The sequence below is a fragment of the Lissotriton helveticus genome, chromosome 5_1, assembly GCF_964261635.1.
Source record: "Lissotriton helveticus chromosome 5_1, aLisHel1.1, whole genome shotgun sequence".
In the NCBI taxonomy this organism is placed as follows: Eukaryota; Metazoa; Chordata; class Amphibia; order Caudata; family Salamandridae; genus Lissotriton; species Lissotriton helveticus.
Window position 1 is genome coordinate 333600057 of NC_136065.1, and position 26071 is coordinate 333626127.

Below are 26071 nucleotides of genomic sequence, written 5' to 3' on the forward strand. Positions count from 1 at the left end.
CATCTGGAACACTGACGTGTAAACTTACTCAACAAAACCACTAAGTTTCCAACATTTGGTACACAGACAAGTCAACATTAGGAACATTGGCGCCTTCACCTATTTAACACTGTGCCATCAGAACTATATAAGATTATACATTTTGAACGCTGGGTACAGAAACTTGGAGTAGTCTGTCAACACTGGGATTTGAACATTTTGAACATTGACGCGTCAGCTGTTGGAAGATTGTTGTCTTAGAGTTAGGAGTACCTTATTATCAGTGTTTGCTACACTGGAATGTCCGTCTTGGGAATACTGTGTATTAATATAAAGAACTCTACAGTGCAGGCATTTGAAACATTGTGTGGTCAACCTATGGAGCACTGGGGTATCTATATTTGGACCTCTGGGCGTTAAAGTTTGAAAGATTAAAGTTTCACCATATGAGAGATTACGATTAATGTATCGAAACACTGTTGTGCCAGTGATGGGAACAAGGGGGTATCACGGACTGGAACACGTATAGAAGACTGGCCTACCTGGGGTTAAAATATTGGGGTGTCATACTTTGAATATTCTCTGTTCATATCTTGAACATTGTCGACAACTTTTTGAACACTGGAAAGTAACAATCTTTAGAACATTGTGGTGTCAACACTTGGAACACTAGGGAATTAATGTTTGAAACACTGGGGTGTTGACATTTAGAACACTCAAGAGTAAACATTTGGCACACTAGGGGGGGTCAACACTTGGGTAACAGGATGTGTTAACCAGGCCGGTAGAGAAGGAGAATAGGCTATGTTTGCTGCCCGTAGGGAGCTATCTACATTCTTAGAATTCATCACCCAACATTAGTTAAGAAACAAACATACAAAGTTAGGTATTGCACACGGAAATCTCAGTCATGAGCACCGGTTCAAGCATTGCAGGCCGCACATCAGGAGCGACAGATAGGAAGAAGGTGGAGGGCAACGCGACTACACTTCCGTCCCATCCAGTATCGGGGGTGAGCGATGACACCAGTTCTTCAGAGCTTGGTGCTTCTAGTCGTGGTCTCCCTCATGAATGATGGGCACCCCTACATCTACAGGACCCACTCCACACCCTATGGATTTTGGAAGTATTTTACGCAAATGTCTTCTTTCTCCATCTTTCTTTTTTCTGACGAAGGATTTTCTGTTGTTTTCTTTTTACATATATACACAAGTCCAAGAGGAGCCCCTTGCAGATTCAGGTCTAAGTTAGTTGTGCATATGTTGCATGCCACTGGGGATGGAAGAGGGAGACAGAGCAAAGGGTAACAGGGTAGTTCTGTCGGGGGGACACGCAACGTGTACAACTAAACAGAAATGTGTCCTGTACAGTCTTACATTTCAAGACAAGCTCCTAGGTCCTCTCCTAACAGGAGAAAATCAATGTCCGGACTCCTTCTGGCAGAGTCTGTTGGGGCGACACTCGAGTCCTCAGAGGTGGCGGGGGCTCGGGTGACCATTGTGGTACAGCTTCTGTTTGATATGCACCATGTTGCCAGTGGGGTCGTCATACTGACGGTGGTGGCGCTTCCGGAACATCTTCAGGTTGCAGAATTTATGGATCCAGGACCACGACCAGGCATTTTCTGGAAGCAAGTGAAAAGAAAAAGCTTAGCCATGAGGGAATTACAAATGTATAAAACAATGTATAGTGATATACATCGTACACAAGTTGTACCTGGCATCAGTCTAACAAGCTATTGTGTAAATATATGGTGAATACCCCATGAAAGACCTTAGTAGAGGAGCTTCTGAAGTCCAGGAGGCATTTGAGGAACGGTGTGACACACCTTTCAATTCAACTGGATACATCTACTTAGTACATAGAAATAGACCTTGCCTAGGGCCTAGATCGGCGCCATCAGAATAGGGTCCCAAAGGGTGTCTTTTACATTCTTTCAACCATACCTTAAACTTACATACTGCAGTTCACTTCACTGGGTAGGCCGACTTGTAATACTTTAAGAACTATTCTCAGCTGATTACGGAAGGAAATCATTGAGTATACACTTCTAAGGAGTAACTCAGCTTGTAGACTGTAGTTATAAATTATTGTTAATTTGCTGTCATTATGACATTTATGGTCTTTCATTTTTGTTTTTCTAATGTTTTACATATTTTGGATATAATAAGAGAAGTGAATCCGCATTTACGATAATTATACAGGTATTTTTCGATTCTACTATAGATTATGGGATATATGAATAGACTATTTTGAGATTGATATAACTTTGCCTATTAAAGTTGGCGGCACCTGGAGCTCTTTGAACCTGACGATATGTGTATGTGGTTACTAAGACCGGTCACCGTACTGGTTGGTTCAGAATTAGTCTCAAGCCGCAGCTGCTTGATCTTGGTACATATCGGTCTTTGCAATCATTGAGAATTAAAGAACAGAAAAGTAATTAAGGATTATCTGTGGGATGTATAAGTGGATATTCTTTCATATTACTAGTATATTTACCTTAAATTGCTTGATTTGCAGAAACATTTTGAGGTTTTCAACCTTATTACCCATGAGTACATTATATGACGGAACTCTGGGCTTACACTCTTTTGGATATACTGATCACTGGTGGATATGTCATGGTATGCGCTGGCTTTTGTCTTTTTATAGGCATCAATATTAAACTTCATTTGTGAACTGAGATCTTGTGATGGTTGAGGTTTGGTTTATGGCTTTATTGACTGCTGTAAATAGATTCTCCATAGTTAATAATCAGGTGATGGTTTCGCACATATGGTGGCCACTGGTTCTATAGGCATATTGCTCAGTGGCTGTGCTTGATTCAAAACTTTGATTCACTGGGCGGTCTTCCTTCCACTCTATCTTTGTATATTACATTATTATTTATTTGTTATTTTTCTTATATGTTGTTTTTGATTGCTTTCCGATATTTAAGGTCAACAGTATTGCGCAACTCAACACTTTGTCCTGAGGATGGTCTTATGTACTTGTTAGACATTTAAAGACCGAAAAGTTGCAAGTTGGCCGCCACCACCACCACAGAATTTGCTCTATGGACTAACCATCTTTTGTGCTTTGAAGATATATTTCTTAAATCTGAGGAACACAATGTGGTTGGGTGATCTCCCGGGTTATCTTGGATTATCACTGGAATTAAGAAAAATTATGTTTGGGGAAGTGCGTTTTATCCGACCCATGTAATTGATATGCTGTATGCTGTATGATTAATAGAATTCAGGATAATGTATAAAGAAGTATGCCTATCCTCAATCTTCACTGTATAAATAATTTTTCTTTTCTACGTTATGAGCATTATGTGTAAGGGTACAAATATACGGTTTCCATATCCTTAAAATAAGTAACTGAGTTGCAAATATCTCCTTCAAGTTAAACCTTGTTTGGTTAATGTTCATGCCCAGTCTCTTGTGGTAATATTGGCTCACCCTATTGTGTTGTGCGTTATATTTGGTGGGCATCTGTGCCATTTGATGAGTATCTCTGGTATAATGCTAGCCATCTCTCCCATGGCCTCGACACTCCTAGCCCATGATATGTGCCTCTGTATTGGGTGGTGCTCCTGGAATTCAGCTATCCTCCCCGGCAAACTAGGCACTCCTTGTTTGGTGTTTGGAATCCCTGGCATGGCTGTAGTGATCTTTGGTTTAAAAGTGATCACTTCAGCATATATTATCCACTCTTTGCTTAAGTTGGGAATCTATTGATTAAGGGGACTGTTGTACTAATGGACTCTGAATGGCAACCCTTGCTTTTTTAGGACATCATTGGCATCACTGACATATGACACCCGCCCATCATATATGGGGTCCATTCCTGGCATTAGGTGGGCATCCCTTACTTATAATAGCACAGCTGTAAAATATAAATTCTCAATTTGTGGCCACATCTGGATATTAATTAGAAACTCCAGGGTTGGATACCGTGATATCTGTTAGACATCCCAAACTTCTGGTGAGCTTTCTTGGCATGTAATAGTAATACATGGTTCCGTGAAGGAGTATCTGTACACTGGGGCAGTTAATATGAGTACTTGAAGAAAATGAAAGCAATCTATTTGAGTTCCAAGGTGTTATGTTTATTAAAAATCAATAGACGATTACTGAAGGCGAAACATTATGTTGCTTTTGTTTGTGGGAAATTAGTTTATTTGCCAAAAATTAAAACATAGGGCCTTATTTAGAGTTTGGTGGATGAAATTATCTGCCACAAATGTGGGCTATTGCTCGTCCGCCGTAATACAAGTACATAATAGCCTATGGCACTTGTAATGTGGTGGATGAGATATCCACCACATTTTGATGGAGTAACCCATCTGTCAAACTCTAAATAAGGCCCATAGGTTCTGAAAGTCAACATCTATATGCATTCAGAAAACAACAAGCTGATGTTTAGGGACAAGCATTTAAAGAGGATGTTTGATTGATAATGTTTGCTGAGTCTGTGACACTTATTGCTGATGGTATTTCTATGGTGCCAGTGGGTACTTCCAGCTGCAGGTTTCACTTCACGATTAACATGGAGAAATGTCATCATCAATATTAATAGGTTTGTATAACATTATTATCATTACTGCTGTTTGAGGCCTCATCCTATAAGCCTGCAGGGCTGGATATGTCTGCTATCTGCACTTTGAGGCTTCTAAACTGAGCAGTAGCTCTGTTGCTTGAGAGTCATAGAACTAGTTTTGCAGTTTAAGGCCTGAGGTTGTGAGATCTGTGCAACCTTTCGGCATCCTGCCCCTTGCAAGTAGATTCCGAGTCATCTTATTTTACTGAACATCTAACAAGTGGCGTTGGTAAATGAAAGAAAGTTGAAAGAAGAAGTTAAAGAATATGCCATACATATTTTGTAACACAGGAAGAAGCCATTCAAATGGTATAATGCTAGTAAATAAACCCTATTGCTTTTTAGTCAATATATAAAAGAAAATTCCAGTAAAAGGTACCATTAACCATAATTATTTCAAAGTTTTGATGGAAGAGACCCCTAGGAACCCTTTCAGAGCAGATCAAGCTCATTCGCTCAGTACAATCTGGCATATAAATGTATGCCGTCACTTTTGAAGTTTGCCAGCTGCTGCAGCTCTGTGCCACAATATGTGGTCACCTTCCATATCATCCTAACCCCTACCTAAAATCTGAGAAAAATGCTAAAGTACTCCCAAAGAAACTGAGCCTTATGTCCTTTAGCTGCCTCATCAAAGTGGGGTGCTCAATGATGCTGGAACATGCAAGCGGGTCATCTGCCTGCCATCGTCCACCACTTTATGAAGTACACCCACTAGGTAAGCCAGAACTGTCTCTGCATTATGTTGGAGATGGAATCCTTCCTGCTGGATCCATGGCAGGAAGGTTTCCATCACCAACATGATGCAGTCAGTTCTGATTGCCCTAGTGAATGATCTTCATAAGGATGTGGGTGACGGCGGGCAGATTACCCTTTTGGATCTGCCAGCAGCACTGAGCACCATCGGGCACTCAAATTTGAAAATGCAGTTAAAGGGCATAAGGCCTATTTAGCGGCTAGTGGGCAACCAGCTATCCCGATAGGTGACCATCTACCAAATTTAGAGAGCTCTTCCTGCTTGGCGGAGAGCTATGAGCCTTTAGAGGAGCTGCCACCTTGCTGGCTTCTCTGATGGCACCACAATTCTGCTGAGTAACTGCTATATTTAATGTGAATGCACAGCAACACTTTTGTTTTGTTTTTCAAATGTTTTTTTTTAAACTCTGAAACTGAGAGTTTATTTTTGAAAAACAAAAAAACTATTGGCTCTATTACGCTGGGAGATTTCTACAGCTTGCGGGAGGGTTTTTTATTTTTCCCTGTTCAGGACGGCTTATCTTTCATTGCCAGTTGCAAGCAGGAAAAATTATGTTGGAATGTCTGCCCTCAATAGGGTGGACTGTCTGACACCAATTGACTGATGACCCAATATCCGACAGACCATTGTTAAATGGTTTCTACCAGTGGAGACAGTAGAGGCTCCAGCAACAGAAACATGATGGCTTACCCAACTCTAAATAGAGCGGGTGGACCAAGAATTTGGTATAGAGATCATTCTGCCTCATTTGTGGCAGATTCCCTGCCCGCAAAACTCTAAATAAGACCCAGGGTACGTAGAATCTATAAAATTCCCATTTCTTTTTTCAACATATACACACCTGGTCCGTTTAATTATTGTAAATTTGATCACTTAGTGCTTACGACCCCTGATTAGGCATTGAATTGCATTTTCAGCAGGTAGGGGACTCCCAGGACCCAAGATTAGTAGTTAGTATAATCAGCCACGGCCGGTAGTAGGTGTAACTGCAGGGCGGTGACGTAGGGAGGGGGAGGGTGGGTCGGTTGTAATGTATGGATTACGGACTTTAACAGGTAAATAAATAAAACAAATGTTGCGCGCACTGCATCACATTTGGTGATGCAGTGCACACAATGAAATTCGTTTTATTTATTTATATGTTTATTTACCTGTTAAAGTCCATAATCCATACATTACAACCCCCCATCCTGCCCCTCCCCCTCCCTGCGTCACCGCCCTGCAGTTACACCTACTACCGGTCGTGGCTGCGTACAATTGTTTTTTTATTAATGTTTATTTATTGATTTTGGATGAAAGTGAAATACAGTGCCACAATATGACATTCATAAGTTCTGTACACAATTAAAAAAACCTCGCACATAATGTCTGTCTGCACGGTGACAGTCTAGGCTGCCGGTACGAAATGAACTGAAAGAGCAATTCTTTTGTTTTAACTTATTTTTGAAGGATTTTTGCATAGCAAGGCATGTCACCTTGTAGATTTGTCACATCTGACTCCACCATTTAAGGTGCAAGTGTGTGGATTTGCACTACAGAATTTAGCACTGCTCTCTACGCTTTTCTGAGTGTAAGGTTCCTTCGTACCTTAGCCTCCCTTCTCTTCCTTGCTTCAATCCAGCGCTTGGACGCCTACGGGCAGCAACCGCGCTCAATAAATATTTTTACAATTACAATTACAATTACAATTACAAGAGACTTGTATTTATGCATGCAAGCAGACCTGATTCGGATGGGAGACTCCTGATTTTTGAAGCAACAAATGGCGTTATTTTAGCTACTTCTCGCCTAAAATTGGGTCTGTTTCAATAGAGGATGGAAAAAATACATTCCCCCGATTATTTTTACAAAATCTCCCAATTTCCTACTTTGAAATGTTGCCATTTATTTGTACTCATACATGCCAAACATCCTGATTCAGGCGAGAGAATACCGATTCCAAGGCTAGTACCCAACCTCCTGACTCCTGCATTCAGAAACCTTATTTGGAGTTTTGTAAAACTGCCAAAAATAAAATGTTGATGCCTGTCAAGCACACTCCAATCTCCAGCTCCAAGAATTACCTCTGACATCAAAGGTTAATGCTTAGTTCTTAATTCTTGGAGGGCGAGATTAGAAGTGTCAGGCCTCAACATTTTATTTTGGGCAGTTTTAAATAGCACAAACAGTTTAGAACTCTGTTTTTGATTGGCAGAGTTTAGAACTCCGTTTTTGTTTGTGTTGTTAATAAACTGCCAAAAGTGAAATGCTGATTGTCTAAATCCATTTCTAGAGACTCTTCCCTCCTTCATCTCTCCTTTTTACTCATCCCAAACCTCATCCTACTACTATGATATCCCAAATAACACTTTCTAGTCGCTTCCCACTTCGAACCCTTGAAGTTCCTATTCAATCCAACAAACTCACATGTCCACCGGTCAAATGCACTAAAATCTCCCCACACTAATCCACCACTAATCCTTTTGGGTTACGGAGTATCGTGCTACTTACTGAAAATCGCTTTGACGCCTCGTCAGGGGTAGTAAGCGCTATATAAATCAGGAGCGGCCCGTGCAGGTAAGAGAGGAGGGGCCGGGGGTTGGTATTCGACGAATGACACCAAGGGAAAAATAATTCTTTATTTAATTTTCCCTCTGCGTTGTCTGTTGAATCCCTCCCCAACCAAACCCAGCGCTCTTACCTGCAGGGGCCGCTCCCCATGTAAGTACAATGACAGTACAATGCAATACATTAAAAACACCTGATTTAGGTATATTGCCACTGCTCCAATATGTCAGTTAGGAAAATACTTTCTCCAGGCTAGTTTTTTTAAAATCTCCCACGTGTCTGTTCTAAAATATTGGCATTTATGTGTATTAGACCCACCTGCCAGGGGAGCAGCTCTGAGAGTTGAACAAATCTGAATTGGCAAATTCTTAATGTGGGTTTGGGTGCGAGCCTAGGTGGAAAGCACTTTCACAGCCTCTGCCGGGCTTTACCTCTTTGCAATTGCAAAGGGTATGGAATAACGCCTCGTCCTCCGGCTCCAGTCTGTTGCATGGCTGTTGGTGGGGATGAAAACACACACCGCAGGCCATGACGAATGGCTGCGCCATATTAGCACGATATTGACAAGCTTTTAGTCGCCTGGAGATTTAGCTGCCCCTGGAGGCCTGTCCGTCTCCCCTCTGGTTTGCGGAGCCCACTCCGACAAGGAAGTGAATTCACAGACCAGGCATTTAATCAGATTTTCTGCACCCATAAATCCTGCCGTAGTTAGGCCTCTTTTAGGAAATGTGTTTATCTTTCCATTCGTTCCTTTCTTTGAGGTGATTTAATGCCGAGAACTCTTGATGTTCGCAGGCTGTCAGCGCTAGGCCATGGACACGTGATGGAGAATGTTCCAGAATGCGCGCCTACTAGTGGCTCAGTTTAGAGAAGGAACGACCAGTCTGATGTCAGCAAAATGCCCCGTCTGCTTTCAGAAGCTGATCAGCTAACGCAGAAAGGGGGATACTTTCGCTTTTTGTGCTGGGCTTAGGTAGCCCCAGGGCAGGTCAGTGCCACTGAACAGGGCAGGCTGGGGCACAATCAGTAAGCCTCTGACAGGCTGGTGTCTCTGAAAAGCAGGCAGCACTAGGGCAGAATCATTTCATGACAGGCATTAGCAGCAAATCACTGCCACTAAAAAGCAGGTAACGCTGAGGCAGACCTGGTATTAAACACCCTATTTTCCCGTAAAATCATCTTCCGTTTGTTAATCTGTACTGTGATGCCCTTTGCTCTCATACGAACTCTTCTTTCCTTGTCCCTCTTCCTTCCTAGTAGTCTTTTACCTCCTCCTTTCCCATTTCTCTTACTAAATAACCTTATTTCTCTACTACTGTCTCAACTCTTCATCAGGAGCTTGCTCTTTCTACTGTCTCTCTTCTGCTTCTCCTTTCGCTTTCTACATCTTTCGACTACATATTCTCCTCCCTGCCCTCACCCGCACATTTCACACTTTCTTATATCCCCTGGAGAAGACAACCTCAATCCAGGGAGTAGAAGTGCACCGCGACACCCAGTGGTCAATGTTGGGGAGGTGGCTTGGTGTCCGATCTTAGGTATTGCGCTGTGTCAGGTGATCCAAGTTACAAGCAGGACAGAGGGAGGCAACACCTCTTCCGACAATGGCTATCAAACCACCTTGGCAAACACTTGACAGACATTGCTGGAGTGGTACAGGCAGTCCTAAATTCTACCATTTCGCACTACTCAGCCTGTACGAACAATCAAAGGTTCCCATTTGAAACTATGATCCAATTCGAAAGTTGAAACTGAAGAGTGGTTGAAGCCCACATGGTCCAGAGTCGCGAAGCATTGCATGCTGAGGCGGCCAAGTAGGTGTATATAATCAGACTCCGACAGCCTAAAAAGGCGCAGAAAAGAATACTCACACAGAATACTCACACAGCCCATAATAGGTGTAGAAACTCATATTCTAAAAACTCAAAATAAAATATAAGCACTAAGAGGCTACACCAGTGTTAGACATCCAGTATACAACTGCTAGTAACATAATATAATATAAATATTATGTCCTTTATCCATGCGTAGTAAGGTACCTTTAAGCAGCTTTATTGGACAAGATCAGAGGTGGACATCTCTACAAATGCCAACAGGAGCCAGGTTGACCTTTGCTGCCACCGAACGCCAACATCTGACATTTGTAACTCCAATATTTCCTCACGTCATATATTCTACACTGAAGGACATTGAAGATTTAGCAGGTGGTTAGCATCCTCCAATCCAGAATGTCTGGGGACATGCCTATTCGAGCAAAGCAAGTGCACAACCTTTGAGTCATTTTTTACGCCAACCTCTGCATAACCCACTTATGGTGGTGCTGAAGTTAAGAGTTACCTTGCCATCTTTGTTGTTTCAGCCAACTAGCTTCCATGCCTACCTTTTCACACCAGGCAGCTACTCTCACCACTTTCGTTTTGCCTGTTGCTGCAGTGATGTAGCAAGATGCTCTGGCCCATAATGCAAGCAAAGAAAATGAGCCTCCCTGGTTTGAAAGTAAAAAGGTGTTATAATTGTGGTGTACTGGCATCCTGGCATCCCTGGATGGGATGCATTGAGACACTTGCACCCCCGAATACTTGTGCCATTGTAGATGGTGTACTACTTATAGCTAATTATCACGCCTGTGGTTCGACAGCCCCAATGAAATTAAACTGATCTACAACATTCTGAATCTACAAAACGTCAGAAAATTTGAAACGTGGTTGTCTGCGTACAGCTAAACCTTTGGCTATTTTGACCACATGTGGATGGCTTTTCTTCTAGCACACTGGCTCCCATTAGAGCAAAGAATACATTTCAAGACTATGAGCATTGCTCAAGGCCTGGTGGGGCACAGTTTCCCCTTTTTGTGGAATTAAGGGGCATATTATCAAGAAACCGCGGTAACATTATCGCCGCTTTAGCGGCAGAAAACTGCCGCTAAAGTGGCGATAATGGGCTTGATAATACGCCCTTGTGAATGCCCATAGAAGCCCATGTTCTGGTGTGAACATGGGCTTCTATGGGAATTCACAAGGGCATATTATCAAGCCCATTATCGCCACTTTAGCGACAGTTTTCTGCAGCTAAAGCGGCGATAATGTTACCGCGGTTTCTTGATAATATGCCCCTAAGTTTGTCCACTATATTCAAGCTTCCTTCTGTGGTAAGGCACTCAACAATTTATGGTTGGTCTTCAAATCATCCCGGCCAAGAATAGAGATGCTCTTCCTCGCATCTGGAAGCCAAGGTCTGAAATTCAATCACAGCTGCTTTGAGAAGAGTTGATTTGTGTATCTGAGGAGCAATACAGTGGCATATGAGAACACAGTCATTTGGGTGGCTTACAGAAGCTAGGGATGACCATCATAGTAGTAATAGATTATGAGGATGTAGAAGAGGAAAAGAGCATCAAATGCTTTTAGTAGCTGAAAAATCTTTGCATGACAGTCAAGAGGTCTAAGGTGTTTCTACAGATCTCTTAATTGCAATGGGACAGGAGACTTCACACTTGAGCCGTGACTACGAGTACACCGGAGTGTTTGGTGCTATGTATCACACTGGGTAAAATACGACATCCTAGGATTTAGATTTTAAATTGACTGGGGAATTTAAAGGGGAAAATCCAGGGGTTTGTAAAAATGTTGGCACAACTTGCAATATTTACTCATCTACACACAGGTGTTTGCACACCTGTAATGTAAGGAGGCACTCGTAAACGAGGCTTAACAGAAAATTAACCTAGAGACGACATCATATGCCACCCATTTCATCCATAAGGCATCAGGAAGAAGGTCTGATAACAAGGCAAAGAGATATTTAAAAAATATCCATGCTTAGACAAAGACAGAATGTATGTTGTTCACACAATCATGCTTCAACACCCATAGATGCTGATTTACATTTTGCATCCAGCCCCACAGCACCAAGACACCCTCAAGTGTAAACAGCTTAAAATAACTGATGTCCTCCGAAATACCTATATCCCAAACTAAGACCGTCCACATGCCCAACAAATCAAAGTGGAAGCATCGAAAAGCATGGAGTGAACTATGAGATGCTAGACACCCTTGAAAGCAGGTTCAGATACTTTCTCACTTTTCATCCCTGAAGCAGAAGTAAATTGCACAAACAGTTCAAACCATACCTCTCTGCCACAACCAATAAGGACAGCCGGGCATGTCAGTTTTTGCATGGCCCGGGCAGCAAACTCACAGCATCTGGCAACATCTACTGCTAATAACCATGTTAGATGTTGCATCATTAATAAATAGAGCAGGGTTAAGAGTAAATGCTGCAGCATGAGCGTGGGGCCCTGAAAAAGCACAGCCCAGGTAATGATGACCTCCCCGCCTTTCTCTTCTGACAGGCCCGAAGACAAGGAGCACAGAATCAAATGCCCACTTTCACTCGTTACAAGCTGCATACTATGCCTGGGCGGTGAACTCCGTTCCGTGCACAGAGTTTTCCACTCTCCGCACTCTGTGGAGTACGCAGAGATCCTAAAAACTCGCGAAGCAGAGTTTTTTCCCCGCTCACGCTCGCCAATGGCAAGAGAGAGGAAATCAACCGCTTGACTACCTCGCAGTGAGATTTCTCAAAGCGGGTGGTCTCGGATAGTTGCGACCGCTCACATTGAGAAAACATCCGTTCGCACTGAGGAAGTTGCCACTCAAGTAGAAAATCTACTCGAGCAGCAGAAAGAAGCAGCGCCCTCTAGTGCATGATGCCGTTCGCACTGATTTTCCAATGCTAAAAATCCACGCGAACGGCATGACCCTAATGCACTCCACCACTTGCGGAACTCCGCATAGCGCAGCAGCATTTTTCGCTCACTTCGCGGGAACTCCACTCAGGCATGGGCGTCCGCAGGGGGGGGCAAGGAGGGGCGCTTGCCCCTCCTGGAGCGCCCCTCCTTGCCCCCCTGCCAGGGCCGGCTCTAGGGCGGTGTGACCGGTGCCATCGCACCGGGTGCTGGCTTCCTGGGGGCGCCGTGTTTACATCTTAATTATGATTTTAAAAGCACCTGCTGCAGGTTCCTTTCCTCCTGCAATTACGGGGCCTCACAAAAATGTCAAGGTAACTCCTGTGATTAATGTTCTTCCTGGCCAGAGATCGGAGTTTTGTGTAGTTGAGGTTTTTGACTTATGTGAAGGTAGTACAGAGGGTTAATATGCCTGCTGCAAAGAACGTGTACCAAGTAGATTAAAGAGTGCATTTAATGTAAATAGATCAGCAGGTTACTGCTTTTAAAAGAGCTATCCTTTTTTTACTTGCAATTTATAACTTAAAGTCCTAATATAGAATAGTGAGGTATTAACTTTCATCATAGAAGTGCATACACTCTGCTAAGTATAGAACATTGATTAATGTTGCAAAAAGGGTTAATTTGGGTAGAAATGGATTCTTATTATTAAAGAAAACTCCCAACTATGCTGTTTCTTTTTCGACTCTGAGTTTGTGCTTCTCCACACCAAGCACTCCTAAACTATACAGCCTACCAGTATGAATGACTTGTGACTCCTACACTTTTAGGGGCATGTCATCAACAGCCAGCGATAATTATCGCTGGCCGTGTGTATCGCCTGGTGAGTGCACTATTAGCAAGGCGCATCGCCCAGGCGATAGAAATTTAGGCAAAAGCGGCGGAAAGAGTCGAAATCGCCGGAATTCCAGCGATAGAGAACCACGTTAGGGAAAACCTCATCTATAATGGGAGACGTGGACTCAGCATAACAATCCATATCCCATTATAGATATGGCTTAGTAAGGAAAATAGCAGGCGTTACAAACCGGCGAAAAACTCGGTTAGCCCTGATTATAATATCGCTATGTGTGTTAGCGATACACTTGAAAATAGAGAGAATCAGGGTTAGTGATGATATCCCATGTTGTTTCACGGGACACGCCTCACTTGCATCTCATTAGCGATGCAAAGCGATGCGATGTTGAAACCAGCGCTAATCCCATTGAACACACTTTAGCGTGCTCCTGTAAATAAAGCGATATTTTTATCGTCGCATTTCACAGAAAACTGACGCAAACGCGCGATAAAAATATCGCTAGGCCTTGATAATATGCCCCTTTGTCCTTTGGCTTATGTAACATTTCCTATACACTGATTTACACAAGTATGATCGATTGTCTGTGTAATGTGTGTGTGATGCAAAGTGCTCTGACATACTTTAATGGTATGAGGAGCGCTATATAACAAATTCAATGCATCTGAGAGAGAGTGGTTATGGAGACTTGGTCACTGTTAAAGGGTGCTAGTGAGAGAATCCGTGGTGGAGGTGGTCATTGGGGGCGCCAACTAACATTGTTGCACTGGGTGCCACCAGCGCTAAAGCCGGCCCTGCCCCCTGCGGACTCCCATGCCACTATGCATTACACATGGTGCTCCAGCCACTGTTCCTATCCAGCTCACACTCTCTGTTCTAGTCTGAAGCTCCTCTGCATCCCAGGACTCAGTAGGACAAGACGTGGGCTTCATTTTCCTGCACCGTCCCTTTGGCACTCTCTTCTAGGTGATCTCCTGTGCATCTCATTGCATGTCACATCTAGACAACACCTGGAGACTCTGCTCTTTTCTAGATCCTTCTGAGTACCCTCTGCCCCCCCACCCACTCCATCTTATAATTTAGTCAGAAGCGCCAGGAGACCTTGGACTTCATAGCGCGCTCTGACACAATAACAAGATTGAGGCAAAGTCTTTTCAAATAATTATTAGATTATAGTGATTGACTGCCTAGAACAGTTGCTGTTAAGTAAATTACTAAGCAGAGAGAATAGTCACATTTGAATTAAAGAGTAGTGTCTGCCTCTTGCTCTGGTGTTGTTTTTGTCCTCAGGCTGCTCCCCGCCCCGTCTCACCTCTCTGAGAGCCAGTGGCCCCTTTGACCCTCTACCTGCCACCCACCCCCTCCCCCGCCTCTTCTCCTGGTTCACACCTTGGTGCTTTCACACTTAAGGTCACCTCCAGCTCGCATTTTCAGAGAGGGCCCGTGCTCCCAATCACCGATATGAGGAGGAGGAAGAGAGAGGGAGGACAGAGGAAGACTTGGTGGGGTCGGGGAGACGGATACGGTGGGGGTGAGAGTGAACGAAGAGGGGGGAGAGAAAGAGAGAGAGAGAAGCAGTGGTGAAAGAGAGACCGAGAAGTAGGGAGGAGGGAAGATGAGAGAGCAGGTGGAGGGGGAGTGGGGGGTCTGGGTGAGGGAGAGCAGCTTTAGAGAAGTGAGAAAGAACCAGGCCAGACAGAGTAGGCCCAGGCAGTGTGCACGGAGGCAGGCTCGGTGGGTCCGGAAGAGGGACAGGGCAGGCAGAACAGCTCCAGAGAAGGGCGAGCAGAACCAGACCAGGGCGAGAAGATCCGGACAGGCAGATCCTCCCTGAGCAGGGAGACGGCGCGATACACAATCAGAATGTAGTGTTCAGCTTTTGGGGTGCCAGGGGGTAACTTGAGAGTTCAAGGTGGGTGTGGGTTTTAAGGTGCCAGGGGGATAATTTTAGGGTTCAGGGTGGGTATGCGTTTTGGGATGCCAGGGGGACAATTTTAGGGGTCAATGTGGGTATGGGTTATGGGTGCCAGGGGGGTAATTTTAGGGTTTGGGGCAGGTATGAGTTTTGGGGGGGCAGGGGTAATTTTAAGGTTCAGGCTGGGTATGGGTTTTGGGGTGTTAGGGGGTAATTTTAGGGTTCAGGGTGGGTATGGGTTTTGGGGTGCCTGGGGTATAATTTTAGGATTCAGTGAGGGTATGAGTTTTGGGGGGTGGGGTAATTTTAGGGTTCAGGGTGGGTATGGGTTTTAGGGTGCTAGGGGGTAATTTTAGGGACCAGGGCAGGTATGGATTTTGGGGTGCCACAAAAGAAAGAGATTGCTGTGGCACAACAACCCTATGGTGTATGAGATCATATGCGGCCTGCTTCCTTCCCCCCATGGCTCCTCCTGCGCCCCAGTGTTTCTTGTGCCCCACCTGGCACTCAACATGTCGGAGGATGGTGATGATGTTAATATTTTGCCCCCTCCTGGAAAAATTTCTGCGGACGCCCATGCACTCAGGCCTACTGCATACACCAGGAAACTCATGGATCTGTGCACAATATAAATACCACAAACATCAGGCGTGAGCACCGAGCCCCCATTCCTGTTGACACTCAGGCCCCTGTTCACCAGCAGGTGTAATGGGAAAACAAACGTTCAAGTACCAACTAAAAATAGAATACCAGGATTGATTGAATAACGCACGAGACATCATGGGGCAAACTTGAGCTCTCGTCCCGAGTATCCAGCCGTGCGCGTGCTTCCGGCCTCTGCGCGTGCGCTGCTCCCCCACCTGCCGCCTTGCTTGACGCGGGCTCGGCTGCCCTCGAGGGCCATCTCTGCAATCATTTATGAAGACCTTGACAACACTGCAAGGAAATCAAGACGCACTTCATCGCGGTGCAAGCATCTTAATTACGCCCATCTGGATGATAACTCGCCGGGGGCGCCCGCACCGCAGGCGCAGTCAAGTGTCTGGCCTTTCATGCTCTGCCAGTGAAGAGCTGCGGCCTTGGGGCACAGGGGGGCACCGGGCTCCTGAGTGAACGCAAGAGCCGAACCATTAATGCGCTAATAAGTTAAAGGGGCTCAAACTGGCAGTCATGGGGGAACCGGGCCTTGGCACGTGGGCCAGGTAAAAGTAGCCTCGGCTCGACACCCACGTGCTCAAATGAAAATATGTAATTTTTACTAGGGGGTAGGCGAGGCAACAAATGAACAAGGAGAGTCGAGCCAAGTCACATTATATGTTCATTGAGACAATGAAGAAAATGGTGGTTTGGTGAAACGTAATATTTGCCTCGTACCACACAGTTTGGTGTAGGGGAAGCAGGGATTAATCTCAAAGTTCTGGCTTCACTCTGTACAAATTAGTTGCTAAACGGGTATTTATATATCTCTCCTTTCTTCCTCAAATGTTAATGATGTGTTTTTAATCTGTGCACGTGGGTAGAGGGAGATTGCAGGCAGAAGCTACATGAAAAAACACCTAGGCTCGTTTTAGGCTGAGGTTCTAGGAGGAATTCGAGTAGACCCGCAAGTGGCTCTCCCACCGCAAATTTCTTACAGCGATGTGTCTAGGATCACAACATTTGGTGAAGCGTATTATCTTTCAGGAATCCTGATTCATCAGCCAGTCATGCTGGCTAAGGACTAGCTCAATTATCTACTACTAGTTATAACCAGCTTTATAAAATTGTTAATTTTTCACCGGTACAATCTCAAATTCACTGAAATGAGCATGGTCAACCCACTGCTAAAGAAGGAGTTTTTTGGCCAAACAGACTCAAAACACAACCAAATTTTAGCAGTTCTTTATTTAATTCGGGTAGATAAGCCGCCATCTTGCTACTTTAGGAATTCATGGAAGCTAGTGATATTTTGGAAGACTTGCAGCCATGTTTCCTTCTCCACAAACGCACCAAGACCTGTTAAATGCCGGGTCATCTTTGTAAACATGGGCGACCATGGTGATGCTGCAGTGTTGGTGGTGCCTGATTTATTACAGCTTTTAATGCCCCCAAACTCCACCTGTGCATTCAAAGACTGAGAAAGGATTTGACAAGCAACTAGGTAGCTTCGTTCCTGCACCACACAGCAGTATGAGCCTGTGTGACATCCTGCTAGGAGCTAAAAGGATTCAATGCTGGGATGTGGGCGTTTCCACTGAAGGTTCTGTGGGTGCCAGGTGGTCTTCGGGCTGCCTGTGTTTGGGGGTGTTTAGATTAAAACTCAAGGAGGACCCTTACTTCATGATGTGCTGCTCTTATTTCACAGCCTTTTTGAGCTGTGTCGGCTTATTCCAAGGTCTCTCATATGTGGGGTCCCTCAGGGTTCATGCTCATCTCTGCTGTAACAACACCTCTATAAACCCACTTTTAAAACTGCATTTTTTATTTGAATGAAGCAACAGCAGCACAAGCTAAAAAAAGAGTGAAGATGCCAATGAAACACACTTCACCAAAGGGTTACATTTTATCCATGATGATGGTCTGTGCCCACTCGTTTTGTATATATATTGATTGCACTCATCTGGTAGTAATCCGATTGAACCCAGCTTTACTGGATGAAGTTGTAGCATTGGCATCCTATGTGAGTCCACCCTCCCCCATCAAGGTGCAATGCTTATACTCTTCTGCCAGGGGAACCCTGGCGTGTACCGGAAGGGTAAACTGAGAAGGATGGGTTGGATGGAAAGGGGGTGATGACTTGTGAGTGTAACGCCTTGTGTATAGTGAGGGGGGTTAGGCGAAGTATTATGTGGGCGAAAGTTCATTGACTGGGCCTCTCACTGTGGAGCGAAAAGCAAGGAAGTACAATGTGGGAATGGGGTGGCTCCATTTTCCACCCGAGTAGAGAGTACTGCAAACATCTGTGCATGAACCCTCCTCATATCCCCACCCGGACCAATGCAGGAGATACTCATCTTGGTGGTGGAGGACACAAGAATATGGGCCTTGGTAAACATGATAAATTCATCAACAGGAGACATCTGTTTCAGCTGAAAATGCATAGAGCAATGTGTAGGCTTCCATATGTCCTTTTCACAAACATACGAAACACAAAACCCTTTCTAGCAAGACCAGCAGTTTAACACACACTTCAAGGAGTTACTAAAGTTAAAAAGTACATTCTGGTGAAAGTCTTGCAATTCTCCAATGATGACCACTACTTGTCATCAAGAGGAGCGGAGATTCAACCAATGAAGGGATAGTTAGTGGCTGGTTACAGTTGGTGCTCTGTCTCCCAAACCACCTTTGTAGTGGATGCAGCGTAGGTGAATTTAAAGATGTCCGTCTGTGGTAGATATTTATACCTCACACTAGTGGAAAATTGAAAGTACTTTCTTTCTGGGACTGCCATGGCTTCAGTGGCGCTTCCAGACAGATGAGCAGCAGCTGGAGTGACCCGTGGCTGGGCAGCATGTCAGAAGCGATTCTCGTCTGCTTTCGAATAGCAGGATGGACGTACCCAAGGGCAGAGCCAGCTGTGGCCCCATCATGGAGAAGGCAGAAAGAAAATGGGTCAGTGACGTAATGTGATGGATGGAGGGGCATCAGCAATTACAACCCATATCTGAAGTAAGTCCTTAGGTTCTTTAATCAGGCGCAGACCTTCATCATCTCAACTGTGCTATGTTGAGCAAAATATACCACCATGTCACATATCCGAAACCTGCTGAAACGTTCAAGGCAAAATTATCTAGCCAAATTCATGCCTATGCTTCAGGTCACAAAATATCTCTGCCATTTTAGCCAGATTCATTTAACCTAATCTGGTTAGCGCTTTTATTTATGTAATTATTTTTACATAAGATCCTTACGTTTTCTTAAGAGTCTGGCAACGTTGGCTTCCTAAAATATATTTTAAGTTATTGTGGATATTTTAGGTCAAGTTCATAGCCTGAATAACTTTATGTCCCATAGCCTAAAAATCTAAGCATTCCTTTAAAAGATTTGTGACCCTCAAAATGTAATAAACATACAAATGCTGGAGGCTGAGGGGGAAAAGAACAAATAAACAAAAACCGCTGCAATATTGCAAATCTGCCTCAATCTATCCGGCCTCAAAGAGAAAAAGATCTGTAAAGCAGAGTTCTTGCCTGTCTGCATCAAGTGGAAAAATAGAAACGAATTTAGCCCCGTTACCAATTTTTCATGATCTCCACAGGGAGATACCCAGCCTATAATAACAATACCTGGTTGTATCTCCCACTGAGATAATGGGAATCGCAAATAATTTTCCCCGGAATAGGGAATAATGTGGTTTTGATAATCCAGAGTCCAGTTCCACATGCCCTTTACCTCTGCAGGGAAGTCTGGCCTGATGTCTCCAGACCCAGAATTATCGAGTCTGTAGTTTGAGATTGTAGACACACTTCTGGTCCCGGCACACCAGGAAAGGCTTTGGTTTTCATTTAGAATTTGACAGAATGGGACTCTGTCAATGGACTGCACTCTCATGTTCTTCTTTCTCAGCCTTCTCTACAGCCCCTGCATGTCTCATCACTAAGGGCTGCATTACGAGTTGTCTGGCCAACTAAGGGCCTGATTTAGGCCCTTGGCCAGGCAACTCGTAATGCGACCCTTAGTGGTGAGACATGCAGTGGGGTGTAGATTAGACTGAGAAAGAAGAACATGAGAGTGCAGTCCAGTTTCCGGTCCTGACCACTGTTTTTTGGGGGAATTTTATATAGTGCGAACTCGACCCGAAGGTATCAGAGAGCTTTATATGAGCACCAGTTGGGTTAAATGAGGACACATTAATTTTGTTAGGCACAGGGAGATTAAGTGATTTGCCCAGAATTGTATTGTATTGTATTCGGTATTTGTAGAGCGCGACTGCCGCTCCGAAAGGAGCATCCTGGCGCTGAAGAATCACAGGAAGTCGAGTGTCCCTGCCCAGACTCGAACCCATGTTCCCAGGTTCGATGTCACCCACTCTAGGCGTTAGGTTACTGGTTGGTGATATTGCCTCCAGTTGGGAGATATGCTACCAGAAAATCGCTCTCAGAGTATAGTCTTACATAAATATCTTGTCAAAAATACGGTTTACAAAAAAACACCCCATTGGATTTAATAATCTAAAACATACACCCAATGAGATGCTATTTTTGTAAACGACATTTGGGACAATATTTTTACGTCAAATTATATTTCTCCATACAATACTCTGACATACAACCAGGTGGGGGCAGAAGGCATGAGGTTGTTAGAATTGTTTCAAATCTTTCTGCAGCAAGGTGCCCTAGGAGTCCGTCAACTAACTGAGTTTTATACATTCAACATTCTCTGTCACCAACGTCCACACTCCCCTCCCCCGCTCTCAGTTCCCCACCCAGGAGAGAAGACCCATATATGACGTCATGCTGTCAAAAGATTCCTCAACTGTGAAATCTCCCCAGTAGGGCGGAAAGGGACGCTAATGACAACTGAATAGGATTTTAATGGGATATTTTGAAGGAGACAGTCACGTCAGACATAATTACTTTCTTCAGTAGCTTGGAGGCGCTTCAGTCTGTCTTTCCCTAGCCCTTGGATTTCTGGGCCTGCGTGTTGTATACCTTTATCTCATGCTGCCCCGTCACAGATCATCTACGTTAGGCTTGCAACATTTCACTTGTAGTTAATGCTTTTTTACTCACTTTCAGCATCTCTGAATATCTATTTTTGTTTCTTCGAGTCAATGCGTGAGATATTTGGAGGGCTGATTACTGATATTTAAAAGCAATGAATTTTGCTTTCTATACTATTGTTTAACACCTTGACCGCGGCGCCGCTGCCACGCCCTGTGCTGGACATTCCAGAACAGGGCGCGGTCGTGACGGAACCGTTCCGTCATCAGCACAGCTCAGCCGTGACTGATGACGGAACGGTTCCGTCACCAGCATGGAAGGGGTTAATTGTGGTAAGGCGACTGTCTGTTCTGCCAGAAAGCATAATAGCAACGTGGTGCATGGAAGCTAGACCTGATATTGAGGCAAATACTACAAACTACAGGGCCTATTCACAAATTACATTTTGTGTTGTATTGTAATTGCATTTATATAGAGCTTACTACCTATGACGAGGCGTCAAAGTGCTTTTTCGGCGAGTAGTGATGGAGCGGGATAGAAAACAGAAATCTGTTTAAACCCGTGAAGTCACACTTCCATAAATAAATTAATAATGCTAACAACTTGTGCTATGTGTATGCTAATTCAACCTAGTTTAAAGTTGCATTTTCACAGAACACGCGGGAAACTAACATGTGTGCTCATAAATGTGCATTATGTTGCATTCTCATGTATGTGGAAAATAATAAATTAATCTTGTCTATTGTCATGTCATAACTAATAGCAGCTGTTTTTATATAATGGCATGTGCTTATTTTGCTTTCCTTGTCTATGTGATGTCATTTCTACTATTCTAGGTGCACATAAGGTTTTATGAATTCATGAAGACTGGTAGATATAAAATGCTGCTTTATTTGTGCTTTACTGCTAGGTAATTTAGACTAATGGGTTAATTATTAGCAATGATGGGAGGCAACAGAACAAACTGTATTTCTTACATTAATTATTCTTTGTGTTTGTTTATATAATAGTTTTACAAATGAAGCTTAGAGATGGCTGCAGGAAAATAGTACACTTTTAAAAGTGGCGCAGGAGAGGTGGCGCAGAAAATTGACGCTTTCTGAAAGAGGCCTAATGATGAAAATGGCTCAAGTGAAAATAATTCTGAGAAGGATGGAAAAGGCCTCTGAGCTTTTATTTTGAAAGGTTTTGGAATGAACTGCTAAAAAGATGACTTTTTGGAGAAATTTGCTAACGTGCCTCGGGAGTTCAGAGCTGACAGGCTCAAGGTTAAAAGGAAGCTTTCGCTAAAAAATGTAGCAGCCTAAGGAAGAACTGCCAAGACTTCTAAATGAACAATGGACTAGTGAATTTGCCCGGGCATGTAAGAAGGAGGTGTCACAGTTTACTGTGGTACGAGGTGGCTCAGCCAATGGAGAACTAGAATTCGTCTGCTGGAATGTGAAAAATAGTTAGCTCAGCTTAATTTAGGGTATAAGAATAGGTTCAGAGAACACATAGTTGGCTTACGCTCGAGAAAATCTGGAGGACGATGTTATGCTGATGGACTTTACACGTGAGGACAGGAGTTTTTATTAATTACTTTATTACTAGGTGATGAGGGTAGAGACAGAGAGATAATTAGGATTTTGGAAATGCTTAATTTTACTTATTCCTGCTAATGAATAATAATTCTTGATTTATGCTCTTTTTATTAATACTGAATAAATCTTTCTTTATGACATTTTCTAATGCTTGTTTAATAAAATACCAAAACCTAAGTTTTTCTAGATGTGTTAAAATAAACTTTCTAAAATGACAAGCTGGTCTTGATTATTGTAGATAGTTTAAACAACTATATTTAGATCTTATCGCCTCATGATTCAAGCGCTCTATTGTTGATATGGGCCTAGTGTTGTAGTGTTAGTTTTGTGGTAGTAGATAGTGTTATTTGTGCAATATTTTGGTGAGAGCGCTGGATCAATTTCTGGTAGCCATCGGACGGTTTATATATGTTGTTTTTGACATACATGTTACATGCATGATACATATATGTTGGTAAATTCATAGGATTAAGTTTTAACACATGTTGAGTTTGTTTATTTTGTGCTATGTGTGTACCGGTACAAAAACTGTGTGATGAGAAAGTAGTCATGCAGAATATCTGATCTGTTTCTGTGATATCGCCGAGTATCACTGTTGGTATCGCCGTGTACCAGAGGTATTGTCGCCGTGCAATACAGTGTTGTCGCCGTGCAACACAGTTTTAGGGCTAGGTGTGAATCTTGTATAGTGAGGGTTTTCTAAGAAATTAGAGCAGCATGAGAATAGGGACAAAGCGCCTTCCATAAAACTCACTGTGATAAGAGTATTAGTTATATTCGAGCTTGAGTGAAGGGCAGGGTAATGTCGGTGCATGATTATCTATAAACAGGTTAGAGTCCTGTACGGGTACATGTTTTATATCTATAAACAGGTGAGAGTCCTGTACGGATAACGGTGTTATTTTGCTAACGGTGCATGATTTCTATAAACAGGTGAGAGTCCTGTACGGATTTCATGTGTGACTGAAGTTAGGGAATTTTCAGTGTGAAAGTGTGTGATTGTTTTGTAAGGTATGTTCAAGTGGAACTCTTAGAACTGTCACTTCGCGGTGCGTTCAGAGGAAAACTGGTTCATATTTTTACGTGTTAGAAGGGTAGGGTAAGAGTTGCTCTACTGGCAAATGGAAATTATCCTTAGTGAGAATAGCGCCGACTATTCCGAAGTGTGGATACTTGAATGTATGTAAACTATCCTAATTAGAGAAGCAGACAGATGAGTTTCGTTTTATGTATTCACTGAAATGTACCAAAAGTAATTCTAAGGTACTTAGGAAAGTTCAGGATAAAGTCTATACCATTCTAAGACTTTTCATGATGTTGTGCAGTGTTTAAATACATTTAAAAGCTCTGCACGCTAATAAAATTCAATTCAAAAGTGTTCAGCATAGTTGAAAAGTATAAAAAGGTGAACTGTGCTATTTTAAAACATTCAGGAGCATTTTAGAATGTTCTGTGTTAATTAGGCTATAATTAAGGTATTCCACGTTGTTAAACATTTTTAAGTAAGTAAAAAGCGATTAGTATTCATTTTATAAACATTCCACACTTTAATTATAATAATAAATTGTTCTCCGTAGTTTAAAACGATTAAAAAGTGCCCCGATCGAAAATTGTAAGGGAGGGGCTGGTTTTGCGATTGAAATCGTTTGAGGAGAGCCAGAAGCTGCAGCAGCTGCCTACGTCAGAGCTTGCCGCGCTCTGATTGGCTCAGGTGTCTGGAGCATCATAACAAAGCAGCGCTATGATTCGCTAAAAATGTTTTGGAATAGTCGCGCGTGATTGGCTAGTGCGCGTCTTCACTTCATGCCAAGTTACTCTCTTTGGTTAGATTGCCACAGAATAAAAACAAGGCCTTGCTCTAATTGGTTAGTGTATTCGGAGCATCATAGTAAAAGTGTTCTCTGATTGGCTGAGGCGTTACTGTGATGCTGTAATTGGCTAGGCGTCCGTTTTGGTTTCCTTAGTTAGAATCACACTGTTATTTCTAAAGATCAATGTGTTTAAAAAGCAAATTGTATAAAAAGGCACACACATTGAATGGGAAGGACTGCTTGGAGCCAATTAATGAATACTGTGTATATTATTAAATTGAGCACGAGATTGCGAGTGAGAGAGAACAGCTGCAGCGCCTACCGCCGCGCTGCCATTGACTAAAACGCCGAAGCGTCATGCACGGAGCCACGCTCTGATTGGGCAGAGCTCCGTGTGTTGTCTGGTGACTGGGCGTCTAGTGTGGGTCGCATGGGAGAGCCGCGCTCTCATTAGGCGAGGTTCCGGCGAGACCTTTGCGTATTAATACGCTGTATTCCTTTGGCCTGCTAGCCTCCCTCGATATTGTAATAATTACGAGGGGGCCGCGCTGTAATTGGATGAGGTCCCGTCGCGTCAGCACAAAAACAGTACACCGATTGGCTATTGACGCGCAGCGTCACTGAAAGCCTGTGCACCCATTGGCTGGTGACGTGCAGCATCAAAACAGAGCTGCATTGTGAATTGTTGATAGCGGTTCTTTATTTAGAATAGTGGCGCTCGAGTTAGTTAATGTGAAGAACGCTTGCAAATTGTATAGGCAATAGTGATTCACATTAAAGCGAAGTGAAGTGGACGAGCGAGTGCACGCTAAATAAATTTGTATAAATAAAATAAAATAAAAGCGATTACACACTGTATTAAATTTGCACTTCCTAACGAGGGAATGTGCTTAGGAGGAGAGTGTCTGCAATAACAGAATACGTTATTAACAAAAGCCGCGCTGAAGAGCACGAAAGGGAGAGATTGGAAAATGCAGTGTGTATGTTCTAGTAATAGCCGCGCTGTGATTGGTTAAGCATGGAGAAAGTAGCGCTCTGATTGGCTGTAGCATTTTGCAGCCGCAATGCTCTGATTGGCCGAATAATTTGTGACGCTATGATTGGTTGAGGCGTTGTTTACTTTTTGCCGATAGTATTGAGGCTTTAATTTCCCTAATACTAGTGCCCTGAACTTCGTTCATGAATACATGTCCCTCGTTTAAATTGATAGCACTGAACATTAAAGGCTGTGATTGTTTAAATTTCTGATGTTGTACTCATATTTTATCGCTCTGATTCATTAATATGTCCGGAGCGTTATGACAAGGCTGCACTCCTGATTATATCACAGCTAATGTGGGCCAGAGACTGCGCGCTGTATCAAAATACTTCCTAAAACAAAGTGCGAGGGGAGAGAGATTGCAGCAGCAAGAGCATACATCTTAGCATCAGCTGCTGAGTTGTGATTGGCTGATGAAAAACGCTGTGATTGGCCGAGCGTTTTCAGCCACTGTGTTGTGATTGGCCGATGAGCTGTTGATGAGTGTTGAAACAAATGTATTGTTGAATTACCTGCCGAGTAGTTACTTTAAAAGGGGAATTAAAATGTTGTCATCATGCTAGTGTCAGGTAATGTTTGTGGGGGCATTGAAAGACTGTGGAGGTATTTAAAGGACTGTGGATATTGGAATGAGTGTTGGTGAGAAGCTAAACTGAGTGCAGTAG

General features: G+C 43.4%; 1 protein-coding gene across 2 annotated transcripts in view; it reads right to left on the reverse strand.

Moving 5' to 3' along the window:
• Positions 1 to 1393: 1393 nt before the first annotated feature.
• The window catches only part of TMEM240 (transmembrane protein 240), a 281342-nt gene continuing 256664 nt past the window's right edge, over positions 1394 to 26071 (reverse strand). For both annotated transcript variants that reach the window (XM_078642410.1, XM_078642409.1), the window contains exon 4: positions 1394 to 1603. In XM_078642410.1, the coding sequence (XP_078498536.1) occupies positions 1449 to 1603 (155 nt within the window). In that variant the 3' untranslated portion in view covers positions 1394 to 1448. The remainder of the gene's footprint in view (positions 1604 to 26071) is intronic.